Source organism: Loxodonta africana, chromosome 13, assembly GCF_030014295.1.
Source record: "Loxodonta africana isolate mLoxAfr1 chromosome 13, mLoxAfr1.hap2, whole genome shotgun sequence".
In the NCBI taxonomy this organism is placed as follows: domain Eukaryota; kingdom Metazoa; phylum Chordata; class Mammalia; order Proboscidea; family Elephantidae; genus Loxodonta; species Loxodonta africana.
The window spans coordinates 41,345,771-41,366,403 of record NC_087354.1 but is presented as its reverse complement, the minus strand read 5'-3'; the positions used below and the strand labels follow the sequence as shown (position 1 = coordinate 41,366,403).

Here is a 20,633-nt window from a genome sequence, read left to right as displayed (position 1 = left end):
TCTAGACAGATAGGAGGGAGGCATTATGGTGATCCCATGCTCGGGGGCCCTGCATGGCGCGAGGCTTTTGTTTGGCTGGGGCTTACTGAGAAACAATGCTGGCCGCACTAAGACGCTCTAAAGGTACTCAAGGGGGAAGAAGACCCCCTGCCACCTGACCCCGACCCCTCCAAGATGCCCCACCATTGTGGCTCTCGGGTATATTCCCAAAAACTGTTTTGGATAAACACAAAAACACACATTTCATTTGCTTTTTTCACACAACCGTTGTCACCACCGCCTTCGTGAGCCTCTGGGCCCAGGTCTCCGCCGTCTTTAGTTCCCTCTTGGGCCCCGTGGCCCGGTGGACCTCAGTAACCCCCGTTTTCACTGTCGTAACAGGGAAACAACGACCGTCCCCTCCGCGCACAGAAAAGGGGTTGGCGGACACGGGCGAGGCTCCGCCTTTCGGCTCCGAGCACCCCCGCGGGGCATGGAGAGGCTCGGGGACCCGGCACCTGTCAGGTCTGGAGGGTTTACGTGCGTCGAGACACGACAGGGGGCGGGGCGAGCCGCCGCCGCCGCCGGAGCCACCCCTCGGCCCTCCCGGAGCTAGTCTCGACTACTCTGCGGCACCGACCGGAGCGTGGAAGGCCAGTCCCCCAGAGCCTTCGAGTCAGGGGCTAGAGCGTCCCGGCCACCGAGCCGAGCCGACCCGGGGCTGGCGACGCCTGCGTCACCCGGGGGGCGGGGACGCCACGGGCGGAGGCCGGAGCCGGAAGCGGAAGAGGTGCTCGGAGCGGGGAGTGGGGCCTAGCCGCAGCCGGAGCCTGGGAGACGGTGAGTGTGGGCCTCGGCCCGCGACGACGGCTGCGGGAGGTGAGTCGGGCGGGGCGGCCTCGCCGGGTGCGGGTTTCGGGTGTCCCGGTTTGGGCTCGGCCCGCGCCCTTTCTCTTCCTTTACCAACCTCAGGCCGCAGCCCCGACCCCTCACCCCTGACCCGCTGCTTGTCGCCCCGAGGGCGAGCACGGCGGACCTCGAGCTCTCGATCCCGTGGTGTCGGAGTGGGAGCCAGAGCAGCCTCTGAGGCCCCCTCTGTCAGCCCCTGCAGGGACCCAGTTTCGGCCCTGCGCCTGCCCGAGGAATGGGGTCGGGGTCCGACCTGGGATAGCCTGGAGACTCCTTCAGACTCCTTGGCTCGAGCCTTGGTCCGTAGGTCCCTCCTCCCCGCGTGGCCTGGAGTTGGATTCTGGCTCACACCGACCTGCCCCCACCACCTGGGTCCCTCCTCCGCCATTGACGGTGGTTCGGGGGGCACGGGGCTCCTAGATACCCAAGACCTGGGGCGCCCGAAGGGACCCGAGCGAAGGCCGCAGGCGCCTGTGTGTGTTTTGTTGTGATGATGGAGCCGCTCCAGCCCCGGGGGAGGGGCCCGGCCAAGCTGACAGCCCAAATGCCCGGCTGCTCCTCAGCGCGGTAGCCTCTGTGCTTTTAGTTCCGGGTGCGAGTGCCCTGGTGTGGAGCCGGTGTGGGAATTGCCCGAGCCAGGCCCCGGTCGAGGCGGAGTTGGCGGGCTTCCAGCTTCCCTCCTCCGTGCCCTTGAAAAGGAGGAGCGTTTCACCCCGTTGTGGCGGCTTGCGAGGTGGCAAGCTTGAGGTTGCAGTGGCGGGGCAGTGCCAGCCAAAAATAACCGTGGGGCGCTGGGGTGGCAGGGCTCCGGGAGGGCAGTCGCTGACCCGGCTGGCTGCACTTCTTGTCAGCCCAGTTCTCTGGCCAGGAACAGCAAATGAGAAGCCGACTAGGCCTGTGCTCCGAGGAGAAGAGCTGGCATCCTCGGCCTGGTTTCCTTCACATTACCTTTTTTTTTTCCCATTGTGTAGAGCAGAGCCTCCTAAAGCATGATTGTGACCTTAGCTTCCTAAAATAACCTGTTTGCTGGGGTCTCAGTGGATCTGAGGCAATGGATGAGAAATGGGCTCTTGTGCTGTTGGTGGGAGGCTGAGGAGGGGGTCTGGTAGGTCCAGTAGCTCACCTGCCTAAAATGCGGTAAAGGAGAGATGATTTCTCCTATTAGTCTTGCCTTGCGTGTAGTACTTTATAGCTCTCATGCTTGTCATCTCCTTTGCCAAGTTGGCTGGGAGGTAGTGTTATCTCTACTTTCCAGGTATGGTAGCCAAGGCCTAGAGTGACTTGTATAAATTCACGAAGACAGTAAGTGACAGCACTGAGAATTAGGTCAGGGTTTTCTGCCCAGAACTGTCTTCCCCCAGGTTCCCAGGAAGGGACTTATAAAGTGTTCTTAGTGCTCTTAAGGCATTTAACAGAGGTCCAAGTTGTTACCCGGAATGTTTTTCATTTTGTTAATGAAAAGTTGCCTGTAGTACCACTTGTGGGCCCAGGCCTATGCTAGGCAGTTGGTTTAGAGGAGACACATTAAATCCTCACAAACACTTGTAAGAGATTGTTATCCTGTTATTGCAAGAGGAAGCTGAAGGATAGAGCAGTTGAGTAACTCGCCCAAAGGCACATAGCTAGAAGTGGCAGTGCCAGGCTTCAGACTGACATCTGTCTGCCTCTGAAGCCTGGGCTCTTTCCACTAACATGAAGTGTGTGGACATGTGTATCTTCCAGGTCCTGGGAGGGAGGCTTTGGCCTGGTGTGGACTAGACCAAGTCCTCCTGATGCTTTGTCTCCTCAGCAAGGAGGGCCCATGCCAGGCCACTGGAGCTTTCATTCCACAGCTTGGGCACCTGCCCCAGGGTAATGGCAGGAAAACAGTGAAACATTAGTCACCTAATCAACAAAACAGAACAGCAATCCAGGTCTTAGGGATCTGTCAGTGATTTTCTGTATGTTTATCTCCAAGGATTGCTGAGGGCTGGGCCAGTACCACTTCCTGGACTTCCCAGATAGAAAGGGGACATCAGCTACTGGGGAAATGGAGGGCAGTAACTTTGTCAGGATCACCGAGGAGCTCCCAGGAGTTTGGTCAGATTGGCCTCTTTGCCCTGCTTACCCCAGGGGGAGCCATTCCATGCTGCTCTCCTCTTGACAGACCTTTCTGCCTTGATGGTGCAGCCTCAGTGGGTTTGTCCGAAATGTGCTGGTCAGGTGAGCCCAGGACTGACCATGACCAGAGGCTGGCTGTGGCCAAGTGAAGGATTGGCCTAGCCTTCCCATGGAGGCAGCATCAGGGTTTTGGATGTAGGTGGAAATGGGGGCTGGCCTCACATAGCCACTTTTCTCAGCTGGTACTGGTCCAGCCTGGCGATTTCCCGTGGCGGATATAAGTCTTTGCTTAACAGGGAGAGTGGGGTGGGGCCCTTTGGCCTGCCTGCCTGCGCAGGCAGCCAACCCCTCTGCTCTTCCTGAGATGGGAACAGGAGCCAGTACTGGAGCAGGGGAAAGAGAAAAGGGGACAGCAAAGGTGATGTTGGAGAGAGGTGAGGCACTGCCCAGCATGGCACTGCAGGTGGTCTGAAGGGTGCTAAGTGGGCCTCTGGCAAGAAACTTGGGTGCTCGGAGGACCCTGGCATCCCAAGGGATACTGAGACCAGGTGATGACCAGTAAGGGCTGGTCAGACTCTGGGGTAAGCTGGGGAATATTTGTGAGACCCTGTATGCCTCTTTTTCCGAGGGCTTGTCCTCTCATCTGTGGCTCCTCACGTTGACTTGCGATCCTTACTCCCTTGAGTGGGGTCCAGTTCAGGGCCTCAGCCAGGAGACTTTAGGCTGAAGGTGTTTCCCCGCTTGCGCCCATGTTGTTGGCTTCATGCCAACAGCCCTTTGACTCTGGCCTCTGGCTTTACAGCATGGTCACTTCATAGGACCACCCAGTAAGTAGGGGACTAAGCCCAGTAGGCTCCTCCTTCTCCCTGACCTTGGTGACCATACTCACCATTCCCTCCTGCCTTCCTGCCTCAGCACCTGGTCCCAGCTCACCCATTTCCCCAAGTGCTCAGGCCACTAGGCCAGTGATGCTCTGCTGGGGAGGCAGCTATTAGTTCGCTGGCAGAGAGGGTGTTACCCATTGTCTGTTGTTCGGCCAGTATGACCTCAGAGTTCTTCTTCACTTCATAAAACCCTGGGAGGGGCTGCCCCCAAACAGAATAATGGGCCTCCTCTTTAGGCACGTCTGGGCCGCCCCGGCAGCCCTGTGGCTGGAGGTGGCTGGCTGCATGTTGAGTAGGGCACTTTCTCTCGTGGCCTAGATGCATCACTGTAAGCGATACCGCTCCCCTGAGCCAGACCCGTACCTGAGCTACCGATGGAAGAGGAGGAGGTCTTACAGTCGGGAGCACGAAGGGAGACTGCGCTACCTGTCCCGAAGGGAGCCTCCGCCTCGCAGGTCTCGGTCCAGAAGGTGAGAGGGAACTGGGTAGGCAGGAAGGACTCCTGCCCTTGGCTGGGCTAGTGAGATGGTTTTGGGGCTTGGGGCAGTCTCACATCTCCTCGAAATGGCTGCCATCTCTGCCTGCTGCTCCTAGGACCCACCCTGTCCTCTTGGGGGACCTCCCCAAATCTCACCTGCATTCCCTGGCCTTTGTGTTAGCTGCAAGCCTTGCCTCCCCTTCATCCTCTGTCCTTGAGTGCCCCTTCCTCTTCTTCCTTCTCCCAGAACATTCCCCATTTTTCCAGGATGGCAGTGCAGGTCTGTGGCTCCTCCTCTACTAACCTCCTGAGCCTTCCTCGGTGGGGATTGGGGGGACCCCAGCCCTTTCTAGCTGTTGGTCCCTGGTCGTATCTTAGCCTCAGGCCAAGGTTAAAGTCTCCAGAAGGCCACAGGGAGCCTGAGTGTCTGAGCCCTCAGAGGCCCTCCACCTGCTCCCCTTCCCCACTGCTCTGCCTCCTGGGGCACTGGAGGGGTGCCTATCTTTAGCCAAGGTTCTGGAGGACAGGCGGGCTCAGCACCTTCACACCTTCCCTCCCTTGCTCTCTTCCCGCCAGTCTGGGTGTCTGTGAGCTCTTTGAGGGTCTACACAGGCTTCTTGCCTGGTAGCAGGGACCTGGCTGGTGGGAGGAAGGACCCTGCTGACCAGTCTCCCCCGCCCTTCTTGGCAGCCATGACCGCCTGCCCTACCAGAGGAGATACCGGGAGCGCCGAGACAGCGACACGTACCGTTGTGAAGAGCGGAGCCCATCCTTCGGCGAGGACTGCTACGGATCATCACGTTCACACCATCGTCGGCGGTCACGGGAGAGGGAGCCATATCGAACCCGCAAGCACGCCCACCACTGCCACAAACGCCGCACCAGGTCTTGTAGCAGCGCCTCCTCGGTGAGTGGTGGCCAGAGTGTGCTGGCTGGGCCTTCCAGGCCTCATCTCTTTCTAGCCTTCTCTCAGGCTGGTTGGTCGTGGTGAGTACTGCCAGCTGGGCACACACACTGGTGTGCGTGCATGTGTGTGTGTATGTGTTGTCTGGTCCAGGTACAGAGCTGAGCTGGGTGGCCCGGCCCCTCTGCCTTCTTGCCCCCTTGGCAACGGCAACTATAGGGGCCCTGATTCCGGCGCTGGCTGGCCCCCAGCTTTTCTGTGTCTCCAGGCTGCTCCAGACACCAACCGCATGGCACCGGTGGCCAGGGAGCCTTCTTGGGGAGCCTTCTTGGGGATCCAGTAGGGTTGCCGCTATGTGGTCTATATGGTCTGGTCCTTCCCTCCCAGAGGTTGCCCCAGTAGCTGAGAGCTTTGACTGGTGTGGCCGGCACCCACCTTCCAGTCCCATCTCCACACACCCTCCTCCGAGGCTGGAGAGGATTTGCCCGTCAGCCCGGTGCAGATTGGGAGCTTTCCTGCTGACTTCCAGCCAGGCCTTCTGCAGTCTCGCCTCTTCATGTGAGGGGTAGTCCAGGCGAGGGGTGGGAGCTGTCTGTGTGCTGGGGTATGTGAAGAATGGCAGAAAGCCTTCAGCCCCAGGCAGCCCCAAAGGCAGAGCCTGGCCGGTGTTCCTGGTGTGGAGGATCGCGTAGACCCTACACTGCACCCAGGCCCCCAGGAAAGAAAAGCTAGTTGTGTATCTCTGAGGCTATGTGCTGCCTTCTCTTCTCCTCCCACCCCCCTCCCCACCCTCTGCCGGCCATGAGGCCCCTGAGGGGTAGGGGCAGGGTCAGTGGAGGGGTCCAGCTTCTTCTCTGCCCAGTTCTCCCTGTGACTTCTCTGAGCGGCCATGGCAAGTTGAGGGGAGACTGGGTGAGCCCAGCACGGCCTGGTGGCCTCTTGGCACACTGTCACAGGATGGCAGTGCAGGTCAGTGGCTCCACTGCTTCTCTTTTTGGTGCCCTCTGTCGTTGTGAGGCTTGGGATGGGCCTGGCCTGTGGGCGGCACGGTGCCAAGGCCAGGGCAGGAGCTGGCTTGGGGCCTGTGTGGCCGTGGTGGAAGGAGGCCTGCAGGCCGACTGGCCCAGAGGACCGGCCCCTTCCCTGCTCGAGGCTGGTGGCAGGAGGGCTGCTGGCAGGCCGTTTCTGGTAGTGGTGCTCAAGTCTGGCCAAGGATGCCATCTGGGGACAGGTAGCAGTTTGGCTCTGAATGGCAGCTATCGGGCATGTGCAAGGCCGTGTGGACAGGAAGCAGGCAAGGACAGGCTGGGCATTTCGCAGGAAAACCGAGATGGCCCTCTCACCAGTCCGACGGTCAGACCCAGGCAGGGCTGGCTGCCTTCTTGCGCCGTTCTCTCTGCGTCTTCAGCTCTGGCCGAAGCCACCACGAAGCCCCCACGGGAGGGCCTGGGAGGGGGAGACTCGCTGGAGGAGGGCGTCAGGGATGTGGCTCTCTTCATGGCCTGGCCCCTCAGCCGCAGAGGCTGGTCGTCTTTCCGAGCGTTTGCGGCGCCCCTCCTTGTAGATAATGTCCGAGTTTTCTTTACATACCTGTAGCTGTTTTTACTTTTCTGTTTTTGAAGTCAGTTTGTGTCTTGACGTGTCCCTTGCAATATCCCTATCGTTATATATGCTGTGTGCCTTATGAAATGCTGGCATCTGGAAAATCCAACCAACCAACCCACCGGCTCCTCACCGTCTCCACCTCTGCCTTTGACTGACACCTCAATCTGTCAATCGGAACCGCCTACCATGCGATTGGTCGGATGGCGTTTCGGGGGGCGGTGCATGCAGAGAAGCCAACAGAGCAGTAAGCGCAGCAGCCGGAGTGTGGAAGATGACAAGGAGGGCCACCTGGTGTGCCGGATCGGCGATTGGCTCCAAGAGCGATGTACAGCCACCTTTCGTAAAACTTTACCTCTCTACTTTCTACCCCCCTTGTTAGACGAGACCTCTCCTGCCTGGAGGGGCCTCTAGTGCGCGTGGCGCCTTAGCGGGGCCACCAGTAATTGCCTGAATGACACAGACACTAGCAACTTCTGTTTTTAAGAGTGTGGCAGTGAGAGAAGCCTTTTTTGTTTTTGAGAATTTGAATGCTGTGAACTTACAGGAGCTGCCGGCCCTTTGCCTTGCAGACCCTCACGCCCTGTTTCTTCTTTCTCCTAGATGAGATCGTGGGGAACCTGGGCGAAGGTACCTTTGGCAAGGTGGTGGAGTGCTTGGACCATGCCAGGTGAGGGCACCGGGGCAGCCCCAACCAGCTCTGGAGGTGACTGCCTGGGAAGAGCCTGTTTGGGAGGCTTGTGGGTTGTGGTTATCTGAGCCTTTTTCTTTCTGAAGGGTAGCACCAAAGCAGGATCTGACCCGTACATGTTGGTGTTCTGCGGACCCCCCGAGAAATTCTTGGGGGTCTGCAGGCATGCCCAAGAATTGCTGGGCAGTGACTAGTTCTGCCCTGATTTCCCCTTCCCAGGGCTGTGGTGGTGGTTCTCAGGGCAGGGCCATGTGGCCTGGCACCTGCTCCCTGGGATCTCTTGGAAGGTCTTGGCCTGGCAGGGGACTGGGAGTGCTACTACCCTACCCTACCCTGGGCATCTGCCTGAGGGGCCGTGCCAGGTCCCTGTTGGGAGAAACAAGACTGGGATGTTCTCCCAAGTAGGCAGCTGCCTGCTGCAGTGTGGCAAGGGTGAAGTGGGGTCTTCACCGAGCATGCTCAAAGAGAGCTGTGCTATCCCATGTGTGTTGAGGGCACACTCTCTGTTCCATGCTTAAGAGCAAAACACTTTTTTTCCCACTTACCATTCCTCAAGACAGGAGCTTCCTGCCTTGCTGCCTTCCTCCCCTAGCTCTGGGCAGGGGAGCACTGTGTGTAGAGTAGGGGCATTGCCTCCGTGCCTTCCTGGCCCTCTGATTGGTTTGGCACTTCAGCTACAAGCTTATGTGTTCTTTATCTCATTGACCCACTCGCTGTCCGTGGGTGACCTTCCCACGATCTTAGAGGTGAAGAAACACGTTCAGGGTTTGCCACCTTTCCCACAGCTAGTGAGTAGTGGAGGTGAACTCGCAGTTCCACAGTGCATCCACAGTAGGGGTGCTCAGAACGGACCGTTAGACCCAGGAGCCCAGCCATCCCTGTGGCCCCAAGATGAGGTAGTGGCAGTGACTGAGGAACCTGCCCTTTGCTCCCAGTCCCATTTAAACATCCCTCAGGCCCAGTATGGCTCAGGAGGGCTGGACTGGGACCAGTGAGTGTAGGGACTACACCGTGCCCAGAGCACGTGACCACATAGACATGTGGCAGCACCAAGAGCTGTGACTCGTGAGGGCAGCTAAGCTCTCCATACTGTGCCACTCTAAAGAGCTGGAGGGGAAAATAAGCCTCAGAAGCCACCAAGGGGCAGCGCAGGGGTAGGGAACCTTTGGGACCCAAAGGGAGAGTCAGGAGCAGTGGGGATTATTGTGAGGAAGCAGAGTGCCACTCAGCCAAAGCAAGGGCCTTATCCTCCGACTCACCTAGCCCTGGCAGGGGCTCCCTTTGGAAGTGATGAGCTCCCTGTCCTAAGGACTGACATGCCACAGAGGAATTCTGTTCCAGGTGGAGCCTGGAGTGAGTGGCCTTTCCTCTGAGGTCCTTCCCTGCCCTGACAATCTGTAATTCTGGGGAAATGAGGCAGAGAAAGAAGAGAACAGGGTATTCTCCAGAGGATGCCTCTGCCCTGGGGCCTGGGAGCCTTTGCCTGGGCACCAAGGCCCAGCCTGCCTAACCTCCCTGAGGCCCCAGAAGATGCACCCTTGTGAGCTGGTGCTGCTCTCACTCGTTTTCGAACCACGGCCATCCCTTCCTGATGGGGCCTGGCAGCTGAACCTCAGCAGGATGCCTTCTCTGCAGACATCCTGGAAATGGCCTCTGGTGGCTGGGTTTGGGGCGGGAAGTGCAGAGCAGGAATTATTGAGATCCTCAGTAGATGCTTAGCCAGGGTGCCTGGCACCAAGTGGTAACTGGTAAATGCTTGTGGTGGGAGGCAGGCAGGTGAGTAGGCACGGAAAGGGTTGTGGTAGAGGGAGTGGTCCTGGGCCTCAGGGAGAAGACCCCATTTCTGGCACCCTTCTTCTCCATCCTGGAAGCCCCCACCCCAGGGACAGCTGTTTACAAAAGAGGGCTTTGGTTGGGACGGCCTGGCCAGGGTCCGCACTGACTGACCTAGAGGCTGGGTTACTGCACGGGCTCAGGCTGGCACTGGTTAGTGGGATTGGCCTCTACTCCTACCCACACTCTCCCCTGGGAGCTGGCAGTGGCTGATTTCATAAAAGGCTAAGGCTGGCATGGATGCCAAGAGCATTCACACACAGATGCCAAAGGAGCTTGCTGTTAGGAGCATAGAGGTCTGGGTTGCATGGGCAGGCCGGGCATCAAAGTACCTGCTCTCTTCAGAGCAGGCCTGTTCCTGGTGAGTGGTGTTTGCTGGGAGTTGCTGGGTTGAGGCAGAGGGGCAGGGGTGGGGCGGGACAGCTGCTGATGAGGGCCCGTTTCCTTCCTGGTCCCAGAGGAAAGGCTCAGGTTGCCCTGAAGATCATCCGCAACGTGGGCAAGTACCGGGAGGCCGCCCGGCTAGAAATCAACGTTCTCAAAAAAATTAAGGAGAAGGACAAAGAGAACAAGTTGTGAGTGTTGGCAGGGAATGGGAGGGAAGCCTTCAGTGGGGACAGAGTCCACTTTAGCCCCTACTGCCTGAACCCCTAGGTCTGGGCACACTGTCCCATCCAGTGTCTGGCCTGTGCCTTCTTCCCACACTCAGCACCCGGGAGCTTGGCAAGGGAGTCTTGCTGGAAGGAGCCTTTGGACTTTAGTCCAGACTCCACCCATCCGGCTTGGTGTTCCAAGGCGGCCCCCCGCTCTGCCGTTGTGAACTGGGACTTCACTGGGTTGTGGTGGGCGGAGGTCAGGATGTCCACAGGAAGCTATGTGGGGCTCTCCTGCAGGAGGAGGCACCCAGAGGAAAGCCTGTCTTTGGCAAACAGATGCTCAGCTCTCCCTCTCCTCCAAGCAAGTGTGCTAAGCCCTGGGCACATGGTGAATCCAGCACCCCTCAGGAAGCACCGCTGAGTGGGGAGGCAGCATTCCATCTCTTCTCAGAGCAGCTCTGAGGCAGGGCTTATCCCCATGTCACCCATAAGTGAGGGGGAGACCTCGGACCAGACCCTGGCCTTCCCTGGGGGCCAGCGCTCCCCTGCCCCCGCAGGAGGTTGTCCTTGCCCAGCTGATCTGTGGTGGCTGGTGGGGAGATGTGCTTTAGCTCTGTTAACTGATTCTCTTTCTTCTGTGTATCTCCCTCCTGGCGTGTGACCCAGTGGCCTAGGAGGGAGTGGGGACTGGCTGCATCTTGAGACGGGGGCGGGGCAGCCCCCAGCACAGAGCCTGAGCCCCACCCATCCTTCTCCCCAGCCTGTGCGTCTTGATGTCTGACTGGTTCAACTTCCACGGTCACATGTGCATCGCCTTTGAGCTCCTAGGCAAGAACACCTTTGAGTTCCTGAAGGAGAATAACTTCCAGCCTTACCCTCTGCCACATGTCCGGCATATGGCCTACCAGCTCTGCCATGCCCTTAGATGTGAGTGTCCACCCTCAGATGGAGCACAGGCCAGCCACACACTTGCAGCAAAGCTACCTGGTTGTCTCGTTCTCCCCCATGCCCTCTAGCACATTGCTAACCTTTCTGCTGGGCCTGAGAGACACCAGGGCCCCTCTGGCTGAATGGCCTTCTGTCTCAGGTAGGAATCTCAGTGTGAGGATGGAAGGGCTGGAGTCCCCTCCAGGGACCTACCTCCTGAGCCAGCCTCTGCCCCCAGGTACCCAGGAAGGGAAAAAAAATAAAAGCTGTGGTAGAATTAGCCCAGCTACCAACCTTCCTGCATAGGGTAAGAAGGCTGACCTGGCAGATCCCACCCCGGGCACTGCCCACACTGATATCCTCTGTAACTGTCACTACTCATCTGTCTGCAATGTTAGAATGTGCTCGGTGGTGCCAGCACTCGTTGTAGAATTTGCCATGGTTGGAACAGTACAGAAGGGCTCTTCAGAGAGGAGGTGGATAGGCCTGGAGCTAGACTCTGCAGGCTCTGGCTAGGTGGAGGAGATGGGGAAGAGCGTTCCAACCAGGTGAACAGCTATGTGCAGGCCAAGGGCCTGGTGTGTGTGGAGACACTAGGAGAGGGAGCTCAGTTGCAGAGGGGTGGCCACAGCTTTGTGTGGGGCTTCAGTGCCAGATGGGAGACTGGCGCTTGAATGTGATGAGTGGGCGAGGGCTGGAGGGAAAGGCAGGCTTCCCTGCTCAGGGGACCACCTCATGGGTGTGGCCTGTGCAGTTGCACACGGCCCTGTGCTTGGTTTGGTGCTTTGCTGCCACTATCTTGACATTGTTAATAGTTGAACAAGGGGCCCTGCATTTTTGTTTTGCACTGGGCCCCACAAATTTACGCATCCCGTGCTAGGAAGGGGAAGCACCCTGAGTGTTGTGGCAGCTTTGGTGTGAGACAAGGTGAGGAGGCCTGGCCCCTGCGGAGAGGTGGAGAGAGTTTTTCTTAATAGAAGAAGCTCCCCCTTCCCACCCGCATTTCTAAAGTCTCAGACGCTCCCAGGGCCCAAGCATGGAGAGGCCTTAAGAGGGAAGCCAGTGGAGAGGCAGAATAAGCTCGTTTCCTGGGCCCCCTGCCAAGGGTAGGGGTGCGAGGGGCTCTGGCAGCCCCTGGCTTTGGAGGAGGGGTCTGGGTTTGAGCTGGCAAGAGAGCCAGAGCAGAAGCCCAGTCTCTCAGTGCCTGCTTCCCCCATCCCCACTTCCCTAGTCCTACATGAGAACCAACTGACGCACACAGACTTGAAGCCAGAGAACATCCTATTCGTGAATTCCGAGTTTGAAACCCTCTACAATGAACACAAGGTATTGGGGAGGGGAGAGGGCGAAGCCCTGCTTGATGGTGGGGAGCCCCCACTGGCTGCCGAATCCTGACCTGGCCCACCTTGCCCTTCAGAGCTGTGAGGAGAAGTCGGTGAAGAACACCAGCATCCGAGTGGCTGATTTCGGCAGTGCCACCTTTGACCATGAACATCACACGACCATTGTGGCCACCCGTCACTATCGTCCACCTGAGGTGATCCTTGGTGAGTGACTGTGTAGCAAGCCCCTAGACCTTGCAGACCAGGTCTGAGGAGCATGGGGACAGTATCATGAGTCAGTGTGGTTGCTGACTTGGCACCAAGAGAGGCACTTGCACTGGGGTTTGAGCAAGAGTCCTGCTAGCCAGAGTGGCAGGTGCCCGGTGACCTTCTAGGCTGGGAGCAGGGAGCAGGACCTCATAGTCTCCATCTTGGCTTTCAGAGCTGGGCTGGGCACAGCCCTGTGACGTCTGGAGCATTGGCTGCATTCTCTTTGAGTACTACCGGGGCTTCACTCTCTTCCAGGTATGGCCACCCCTACACATTCCACTCCCCTGACCTCTGTCCTGACAAGCCGCAGGGCACTGGGTGGGAAGTCCATGCGCCTTAGGAGATAGGTGTCTGCCACCCGCCACCAGCCATCTATGTTGTGAGACTCGGTGGAGATGCTTGGGGGAAAAGGAGTGGACATGTTCCTTTGGTGGGTTTGCATCTCGCGGGGCAGGGAGGACACTTGGTCATCTTTCGGTTCCTTTTTTCTCTATGAGGGGACTGAGGCTAGTACTGACCCCTGCTCTGTCCTTGACCTTCCACAGACCCATGAAAACCGAGAACACTTGGTGATGATGGAGAAGATCCTAGGTCCCATCCCTTCACACATGATCCACCGCACCAGGTGAGGGGCACGGTAGCCCCCTCAGGGCTGGCCTAGGGGCTTTTCCCTTCTTGGCTGGGCTAGTGGGGTACTGGATGGTCTTTGCTGGACATCTGTGGCTCTTCCAGGCTCCCTGTACCCCCTCTGGATGACCTGGCAAACCCACTGCCCTGACCTTCCTCCCCTGCTGGGTCTGGCCAGAGCTGCTCTTTCCCACCTCCCACCAGAGCTTTGTCCCTGGATACTCCCAACACTTGAGAAACATTCCCCTTCCCTTCATTTCTAGGAAGCAGAAATATTTCTACAAAGGAGGCCTGGTTTGGGATGAGAACAGCTCTGACGGCCGGTATGTGAAGGAGAACTGCAAACCTCTGAAGGTCAGTTTCTGGCTTCCCCTAGCTCAAACTCATGCCCAGGAGACCCCAGGCACTGGGCAGACATACAACAGAGACAGGACAGGCAGTCCTCCTTCCAGTTCTGTGGGAGGCTGTGCCTGGGACTGCTGGGTGCTGGCAATGGGGCTTCTGGCAAACTGCCCCAGAGGGGCCCTTAGCCCCAGCCTCTCCCCACAGGGTGGCCATGAATGTAACTGGGGAACACCAGCAGAGCCAGGTGTCCGAAACCCTGGTATTTCCTGCCCCCTCGTCCCCTCTCAGTTTTGGGAAGAACTAGGCAGAACTGAGGTGAAGGGGACGGAACACCTAGACATGGCCAGAAGGCCTCTGTCGACGGCACTGCTGCTTGGCCAAGTGTATTTTGCAGAGGGGATTTCTATCACCTGTCAGGACTTTGCATGTGGGGCCAGAGGCACCAGCCCAGCAAGATAGCCAAAGCCCGACAAGTTCAGGCCAGGGTGTTAAACAGGCACAAATGAAAAGGAGCAGCTCATTTTTTGTCCAGGAGGGCGAAAGTACTGTCCTGCCAGGATGCATTACTGCCCCCTCTGCTAGTCCAGCAAGGCTTCCCAGAGGCAAAGGGACCTGCTGTGGCTTCCCAAGACCCTGCCGTCAGTCACATTGAGGCACCTTGTGTCCCTGAGCAGAGTTACATGCTCCAAGACTCCCTGGAGCACGTGCAGCTGTTTGACCTGATGAGGAGGATGCTAGAGTTTGACCCTGCCCAGCGCATCACACTGGCGGAGGCCCTGCTGCACCCCTTCTTTGCTGGCCTGACCCCTGAGGAGCGGTCCTTCCACAACAGCCGCAACCCAAGCAGATGACAGGCACAGGCCCCTGCCCAGAGATGGAGGTTGGGGCGGGGCCACTGGCCCTTCTCCACCCTCTACCGCCGCGCCCCAGGGCCAGAGCCACCCATTGAACAGTGCAATGTGAAGGAAGGCAGGAGCCTGCAGGGGAGGAGACTTGGTGCCCAGCTGCCAGAAAGCACAGATTTGACCCAAGCTATTTATATGTTGTAAAGTTATAATAAAGTGTTTCTTACTGTTTGTAACCCCTGGTACCGGTGTGTCCGTCTCCAGGCTCCTTGCCTTCTCTCCTCCCTCCCCCCGACCTTATTAATAAAGTCTTTCTTAGCAGTTCACCTTGTGGAGAGCTAAGTGTGAACTGGGCCAGGCACAGAAGGGCTAGCCAGAAAAAAGACCAGAAGCTGGGACATCCATCTGGGCCCAGGGGGAGTAGTCCCTGCCCTGAGGTGGAGCTTAGGTCGCAGGCCTGCTGGCTGCTGTCCTGGATCTGCTCCCCTGTTGTCTCCAGGTACTTTAAGGGAAAACAGCCTGGCTGGCTATGCAGGGCTGGGCTTTGCCTGCCCTCCCCTTCGCTGGCTGGGGGAGTCAGTGCCTCATCTCAGCCTACAGAGCAATTCAGCACACGTCACAGGACTGAGTCGTTCTGCTTTATTTTAGTGCTGGTTTTTGGTTCCCCAAGAGCCACACGAAATAGTCTTGACCACCTGACTGGGGCCCCTGGGGGACTGGGCACTGTGGGCAGGATGCCTCTGAAAAGAGCGAAGGTAGAGGAGTCGTGCTTATCTTTAATACCACTGGAGGAGGCTGAGGCTGAGGGCAGGGGGAAGCCCCTCTGCCACCTGGGGAAAAAGAAGAGGGAGAGGCTTGGGCACAAACTCCCACTGGCCCTTCAACTGGGCCATCACCCCGAGGTCCACTGCAGCTTACTGAAGCAAGCAGAGTCTTCTGGGCAGGGTTTCTTCCTACTCGTTTTCCAATGTACCCAATCGGGGGGCCTAACTGTTGGGCAGCCAGAGCTGTTTCACTGTTGCCTATCAAGATGCCTGCTATCCAGCCGTGTTCCTTGGACTGTGGCCCTGCCTCTACACACAGGGCCCCATCATTCGGGCTTGTTGGCCCTGAGAATGAGCAGAGGCTCATGGGGGATGCCCAGCACAGGGCCCATAGTCCCTGTCCTCCTCCCACTGCTGGAGACAGTTTAACGTTTAAGGGAGGATGGGAGGAAAGGAGGGACCAGCCCTCCCTGCCCTTCCTCATTTGCTCCTGGCTATGCTCCTATAAGAAAAGTGACAGCCTGAAACCCGTGATACCGGGTCCACCCTGTGTCCACAATCCTTGGTGAGCCCTCTCCCGTTAGCCAGAGTGGGTGGGCTCAGGGCAGAAGGCAATCTGAAGCCCTGGAAAAGGCTTTAAAGCACAAACCCTTGTGGAGGATGGTTCCCACGGCATGGCTCCTGTCCCGCCAGCCTTGAGGGCCGAGGCCTGTGATGGTGCCAGGGCTCAGTCCTTTGGATCTGAGCAGCAGTGTGTGTGTTCTATGGCTGAGCCCCTCAGCTAGTTCATCCAGAACTAGCCTCGTTTTGGCATCTGAGCTAGGGTACTGGCCCCCAAGCCTACTCATCTAGTGTGGACACCGGATGAGGGTTCAAAGCCCAGACAGGGGAAGGGTATGCACCCTGCCGGGGTGACAGCTACAGAGGGCCATTTCAGGTGAAGGGCAGAGGGGGCAGAACAGAGTGGGGGTGGCCCAGGACAGAAGCACCAGGGAGCCTCTTCTGGCTCAGCACCAGGCTCCCCTAGGGGCCTCCCCAATACTGAACATTAAAGCTGCATCCTGTGGCCCAAGACTAGGCAAAGGCTTGGCCCCCGGCTACAGGGCGTCGGGTACAGGCAGGGGCCCTGCTGGCAGGATGGACATGGTGGTTCTACAGTAACATAACATCATACTACTGATGCTGAAAACGACAGAAAAACAAGAAAATCCCAACAGAGTATATCACCAGCCTGATGCCACCCCCTTCCCTGCCTCTCAGACAAATGGAGTGGAAAGGAAGGAAGGGTCCTTGGAAAAACTCCAGCATAAACTTGGATCAACTCTGGAGAAAGGGGCAAAAGACCCCTAATCAACCTGTGGGGGGCAGGGGGGTGGTGCTGGAGAAGACCTAGTCACACCCTCAAAATGAATGATGGAAAGTCTGCCCTCTAGTGGACAGCTGCAGCATGGCTGGTTCTACATGATTAGAGGAAGGGCTGCCCGGGCTGGGTGAAGCCAGGAGACAAAACTGCAAGCTCTACAACACAGCAGGTGCAGGCCCTCACCTGGGCCCTGCCCCACCCTCAGGCGCTCACCCAGGCCCAGTGGCTGTAAACCTGAAACACTGCCTGAGAGCTGCCTTTGTCTGTAAACAAAGCCTGACCTGCCATGGGCCAAGGGCAGACACGCAGCCACTGCGTACTCAGCTTGCCACCCACCCACGCACCCAGGGGGGAAGCCTTCCCAGGCTACGGGCAGGTGACAGATCAGTTTTAAATCTGTGTGTTCTCTCACAGAAGAAACATATCCAAAAGAAAAAAATTTAACAACAAGGTCCATGATGCTTCACATCCTTAAGGCGTTCGTTGTCAAGTTCAGTGTCAGAGGCCGCAGGGGACTGCCGGGTCCAGCCTGCCCCAAGCCCCTCTAGGCAGAGTGCAGTGGGATGACAAACTTGCAGCCAAAGGGCGAGTGGTAGTTGATGCCCACCTCCTGGAACACCTGCTGGGGAATGCCGATGTCACACAGATAGACGCGGCCTGCGTGCTCCCCCAACGGCAGAGGCAGGCCCAGCGCTAGTGACCATTTGGCATCGATGCCCTGTTCACCTTCGTGCACAGGAGGGTCTATGCTGAGCACCGGTGCCCGGTTCTGGTTGGCCCAGGCCACGGCTGCCTTGTACCAGGGCTGATCCCGCAAGAAGGCGTTCTCAGGGCAATCCAGGCAATTGATCACCAGGTCCACAGGGCTGGTGGGCAGGTCTGCAGGTGGAAACAGTGCCATCTGAAAACTCCTATAAGCAGAGAGTAACCCAGGCTGGGACTAGAGCCCAGGTGGCCCTAAGAGTGTCCTGTTCTCCAGATACTGCCCTGCTGCCTGGGCCAGGACTCTAGCCTGGCTGGGGAGGGTGCTAGAGCCCAGGGGCATGTAGGCCTGATGGAGCATTAGCCTGCATTAGCCTTGAGTCACTCCCAGGCTGAAGTGCTGTCCCGCTGAGGTATGCAAGGCTGCTCAGGCCCTCGTCCCTCCTCTGCCTTGCAGGCAAGCCTCTATACATACTACTCACTCCCTGGGTGCATTATGAGTTCTGGAAGGCTGGGTTCACTCCCGAGTCAGCCTCCACAGGGAAGCCCTGCCCAGGGCCCAGCAGAAATAGGACCAGACTGCTGATTAACGATCGGTCCAAGACGGGTGAGCGGGTGAGAGCATTCTTGCTCATTCTATCTGGGCTCGCCTACTCTGCTTGAGCCAGCCTGCCCTCCTCTCTGGCCCCTTCATTATCTCATGGCAACGGGTCTCCCACACAGCCCAACCTTCGTAACGGAAACAGACTCTATCACTGTTCTCCCCAGGTGTTTTTCAAAGGCTCCTCGGCAGTGACAGGCCTCTGGGACAGTACACTAAGAACATCATGTCTCAACAAGTATGTAAGTCTTGGACCAGCCTAAGAGGTTAAACAGAGCTCTGGTGGCACAGTGGTTAGGAGATTGGCTGCTAACCAAGAGATTGGCAACTTAGAGAATAATAGAGACCAGTCCAAACTCAAGAGTCATTATCATCATACTTGCCTCCTGGGGTGTTTGGGATATGTGGCCTTGTGAGCAACCAGAGGAAGAACTGCCTGCAACCGAGGTGTGTTATATAACTGAAGAAGGGGAACCCACACCAGGCCTCTTTCCCAGCTCTCTGCCTGAAGTAGTGACACTTCCTAGAGTCACATAGTTCTCGTACTAAAAATGCCACCATGGGGAGTCCTCTGTGGGCCATGAGGTTCAAGAGGGAGAGCGGCATGTTATTTTTTGAGTGTCCATAGGAGCCTGGCCTGAGAACTAGATTGATGTTCTAGGTCAGGCTCTGCCCTCAACTCGCCATCTGACTTCTGGCAAGGCCCCTTCTCTGGGCTGTATTTGCTTCTTCCAATTCTGCTCCCTGTTTTCTCTTCACACTCCAATCAGACTTGAGCTCCACCACTCCATTTGAAACAGGGACCCCCCACACACACTGCTCAATCTAGTGGCCAATTCTCAGTCTTCATCTGAACTCACCCGGAGTGGCCTGCTACCACAGCAGCTCACACCCTCCTTTCTTCACTTGGCTTTCAGGTACCAGCCTTCTCCTCCCTTCACTGGCCACTCCATCCATGTCTGCTTAGCTGGTTTCTCCTCAACTCTCTGACTTCTAAACAAAGAGCTCAGTCTTTGGACTTCTCTATCTATTCTCTATGTGCTTCTCTCTCTTACTAGGTGATCTTATCCAGGCTCTTCATAGCTTTAAATGTATCTACACACTCGTAGCTCCAGGCTCACGTACCCTACTGCACCATGAACACTCCCGCCTGCATGGTCGGCGGTGTGGTTGCTAGCTGCCGCTGAGTCAATTTCAATTCACAGCGACCCCAGGAGACAGGAGTCGAAAGAAGTGCTCCACAGGTTTTCTTGGCTGCAATCTTTACAGAAGGAGGTTGCCAGGTCTTTTGCCCGTGGAGCTGCTGGGTGAGTTCAAACTGCCAACCCTTTGGTTGGCAGCTGAGCACTTAACTGTTGCACCACCAGTGCTCCTCAGGTACCTCAAACTGAGCCTCTGCTCTTTCTCCCCAAACCTTTCCCTCTTCCCAGTCTTCCCATCTCAGGGAATGGCACCTCCATCCTTCCAGTTCCTCAGGCCAACAACCTTGAAGTCCTTAACTCTCTTGTTCTCTCACCCCCACATCCTATCTGTTGACTTGGTATCTCCAAAGCTGATTCAGAAATTGACTCCTTTTCACCACCTCTCCAAACTACCATCTTGTCTTAGCCATTGTCACTCTCTCAGATTATGATAATAGCCTCTTAATCCATCCTCTATACTGCTACAGTCTACTCTCAGCATCCAGAATGATCATTTGAAACTTGAGTCAGGTTAAGTCAGTCCTCTACTTAATCCTCCAATACCTCGTCATCTCACTACCCAGAGTGAAAGCCCAAACCCTTGCAGTGATCCGTAAGGCCCTTCATGACCTAACCCTGAAATGCCTGTCTAATCACATCTCTCGCTTCCCAGCCAACCCCCCAACACGCCCTGCTTTATTTTCCTCCATGACACTTATTACCATCTAAGCTAATAGGAACATTACTTAGTCATCCCTCTGTCTTTCCTCACTAGGACATGAGCTCCGTGGAGGCATGGGTTTGTAATCTATGGCCATACTCCAGCACCAGGAACAGGGCCTGCTCCATAAATACTTCTGAAATGAATAAACGTGCCCCAGCTCTACATCTTAGTGGTGTGGGAGAAAGGAGGGTGAAGGGTTAGCAAGTAGGCAACTTGACACCAAGGGTATTTCCTTTCTGCTGCTCTAAGATCCTTCTAGGAACATATGATACCTTTCCACTAGTTGCCACTGGGTGGCACTACCAAACCACCAAACAACCCCAGAGGGAGAAGACCCGAGCCCTGCCAGCATAAAGTACTCACCTTTGAGGCTAGATACTTGTTGGCCTTGGGTCTTGCTAAAGAGAGAGAGCTCGTTGGTGATGGACTCCAGCATCTTGACAAAATTGGGCAGGAAGAGGATGACCTGGACATCGTGGTTAGCTAGGTGCCTTCCACAGCTGATACCCTGAGCCCCCTTTGCATGGGGTCCACATAGCAGGGCCACTGTAGGCCTCTGGTGAACATTTTTGGGATTCAATCTGGAACAGAAGGTGGTAAAGTGCAGTATCAGCAATAGACTTGCCAATCCCTAGCAGCTCATACCAGACAAGTGCCTGAAGGCCTCTGCTGCTCTCAGAGCTTTCTCCCCCTGCTCACCAAGGCCCAGACTCCCAGGGCCAAAATCCGCTGCAGGCCAGGTCTACAGAGTGGTGTTCCCATTGCCCCATACCCCTGCACCACTTCATCTGCTGGGCCCTCTCTCCGGGTATCTACTCGGGTCTTGTTCATACACCACTGTGGCCAGAACACTGCTTTCTGGCCCAAGAACACTTAACAATTCCTCACTGTGGGGCCTACTAGGCCCAAACCCTGCCCTGCCAAGAGGGCTTACCACTTCTGCAGCCTTCTCTGCGCTTCTTCCCCAACATGCCTGCTCCACTCCA

At 57.0% G+C, this 20,633-nt stretch overlaps 2 protein-coding genes across 8 annotated transcripts in view; one reads left to right on the top strand and one right to left on the bottom strand.

Moving 5' to 3' along the window:
- Positions 1–704: 704 nt before the first annotated feature.
- On the top strand, positions 705–20,211 carry CLK3 (CDC like kinase 3). Of its 4 annotated transcripts, none has more exons than XM_010593748.3 (13): positions 708–819; positions 4,191–4,342; positions 5,041–5,257; positions 7,088–7,184; positions 7,460–7,526; positions 9,839–9,955; positions 10,737–10,903; positions 12,135–12,229; positions 12,321–12,450; positions 12,668–12,750; positions 13,041–13,120; positions 13,386–13,476; positions 14,142–20,211. In XM_010593748.3, exons 2-13 carry the CDS (start codon positions 4,191–4,193, stop codon positions 14,316–14,318), a joined length of 1,473 nt encoding a protein of 490 aa, XP_010592050.1. In that variant the 5' UTR covers positions 708–819; the 3' UTR covers positions 14,319–20,211. The 4 variants fall into 4 exon arrangements, with proteins under 4 accessions (XP_023408677.2, XP_010592050.1, XP_010592049.1 ...); XM_010593747.3 differs by having other exon boundaries at positions 730–858; XM_023552909.2 differs by lacking the exon at positions 14,142–20,211 and having other exon boundaries at positions 705–819; positions 13,386–13,926.
- EDC3 (enhancer of mRNA decapping 3) overlaps positions 15,073–20,633 on the bottom strand; it is a 63,381-nt gene continuing 57,820 nt past the window's right edge. For 3 of the 4 annotated variants that reach the window (XM_064267274.1, XM_003413821.4, XM_010593749.3), the window contains 2 exons: positions 20,011–20,228; positions 15,073–17,318 (listed from right to left, as the gene is read on the bottom strand). In XM_064267274.1, the coding sequence (XP_064123344.1) occupies positions 16,984–17,318; positions 20,011–20,228 (553 nt within the window). In that variant the 3' untranslated portion in view covers positions 15,073–16,983. Of the gene's footprint in view, positions 17,351–20,010; positions 20,229–20,633 lie in introns of all 4 variants that reach the window. The other variant, XM_023552907.2, reaches the window with a different exon arrangement.

Coding starts and splice junctions, on each gene's coding strand:
- CLK3 (XM_023552909.2), top strand. CDS start 4,191: ATGCATCACTGTAAGCGATACCGCTCCCCTGAGCCAGACCCGTACCTG. Junction 4,343..5,040: donor CGCAGGTCTCGGTCCAGAAG/GTGAGAGGGAAC, acceptor CCTTCTTGGCAG/CCATGACCGCCTGCCCTACC. Junction 7,185..7,459: donor CGATTGGCTCCAAGAGCGAT/GTACAGCCACCT, acceptor TCTTTCTCCTAG/ATGAGATCGTGGGGAACCTG.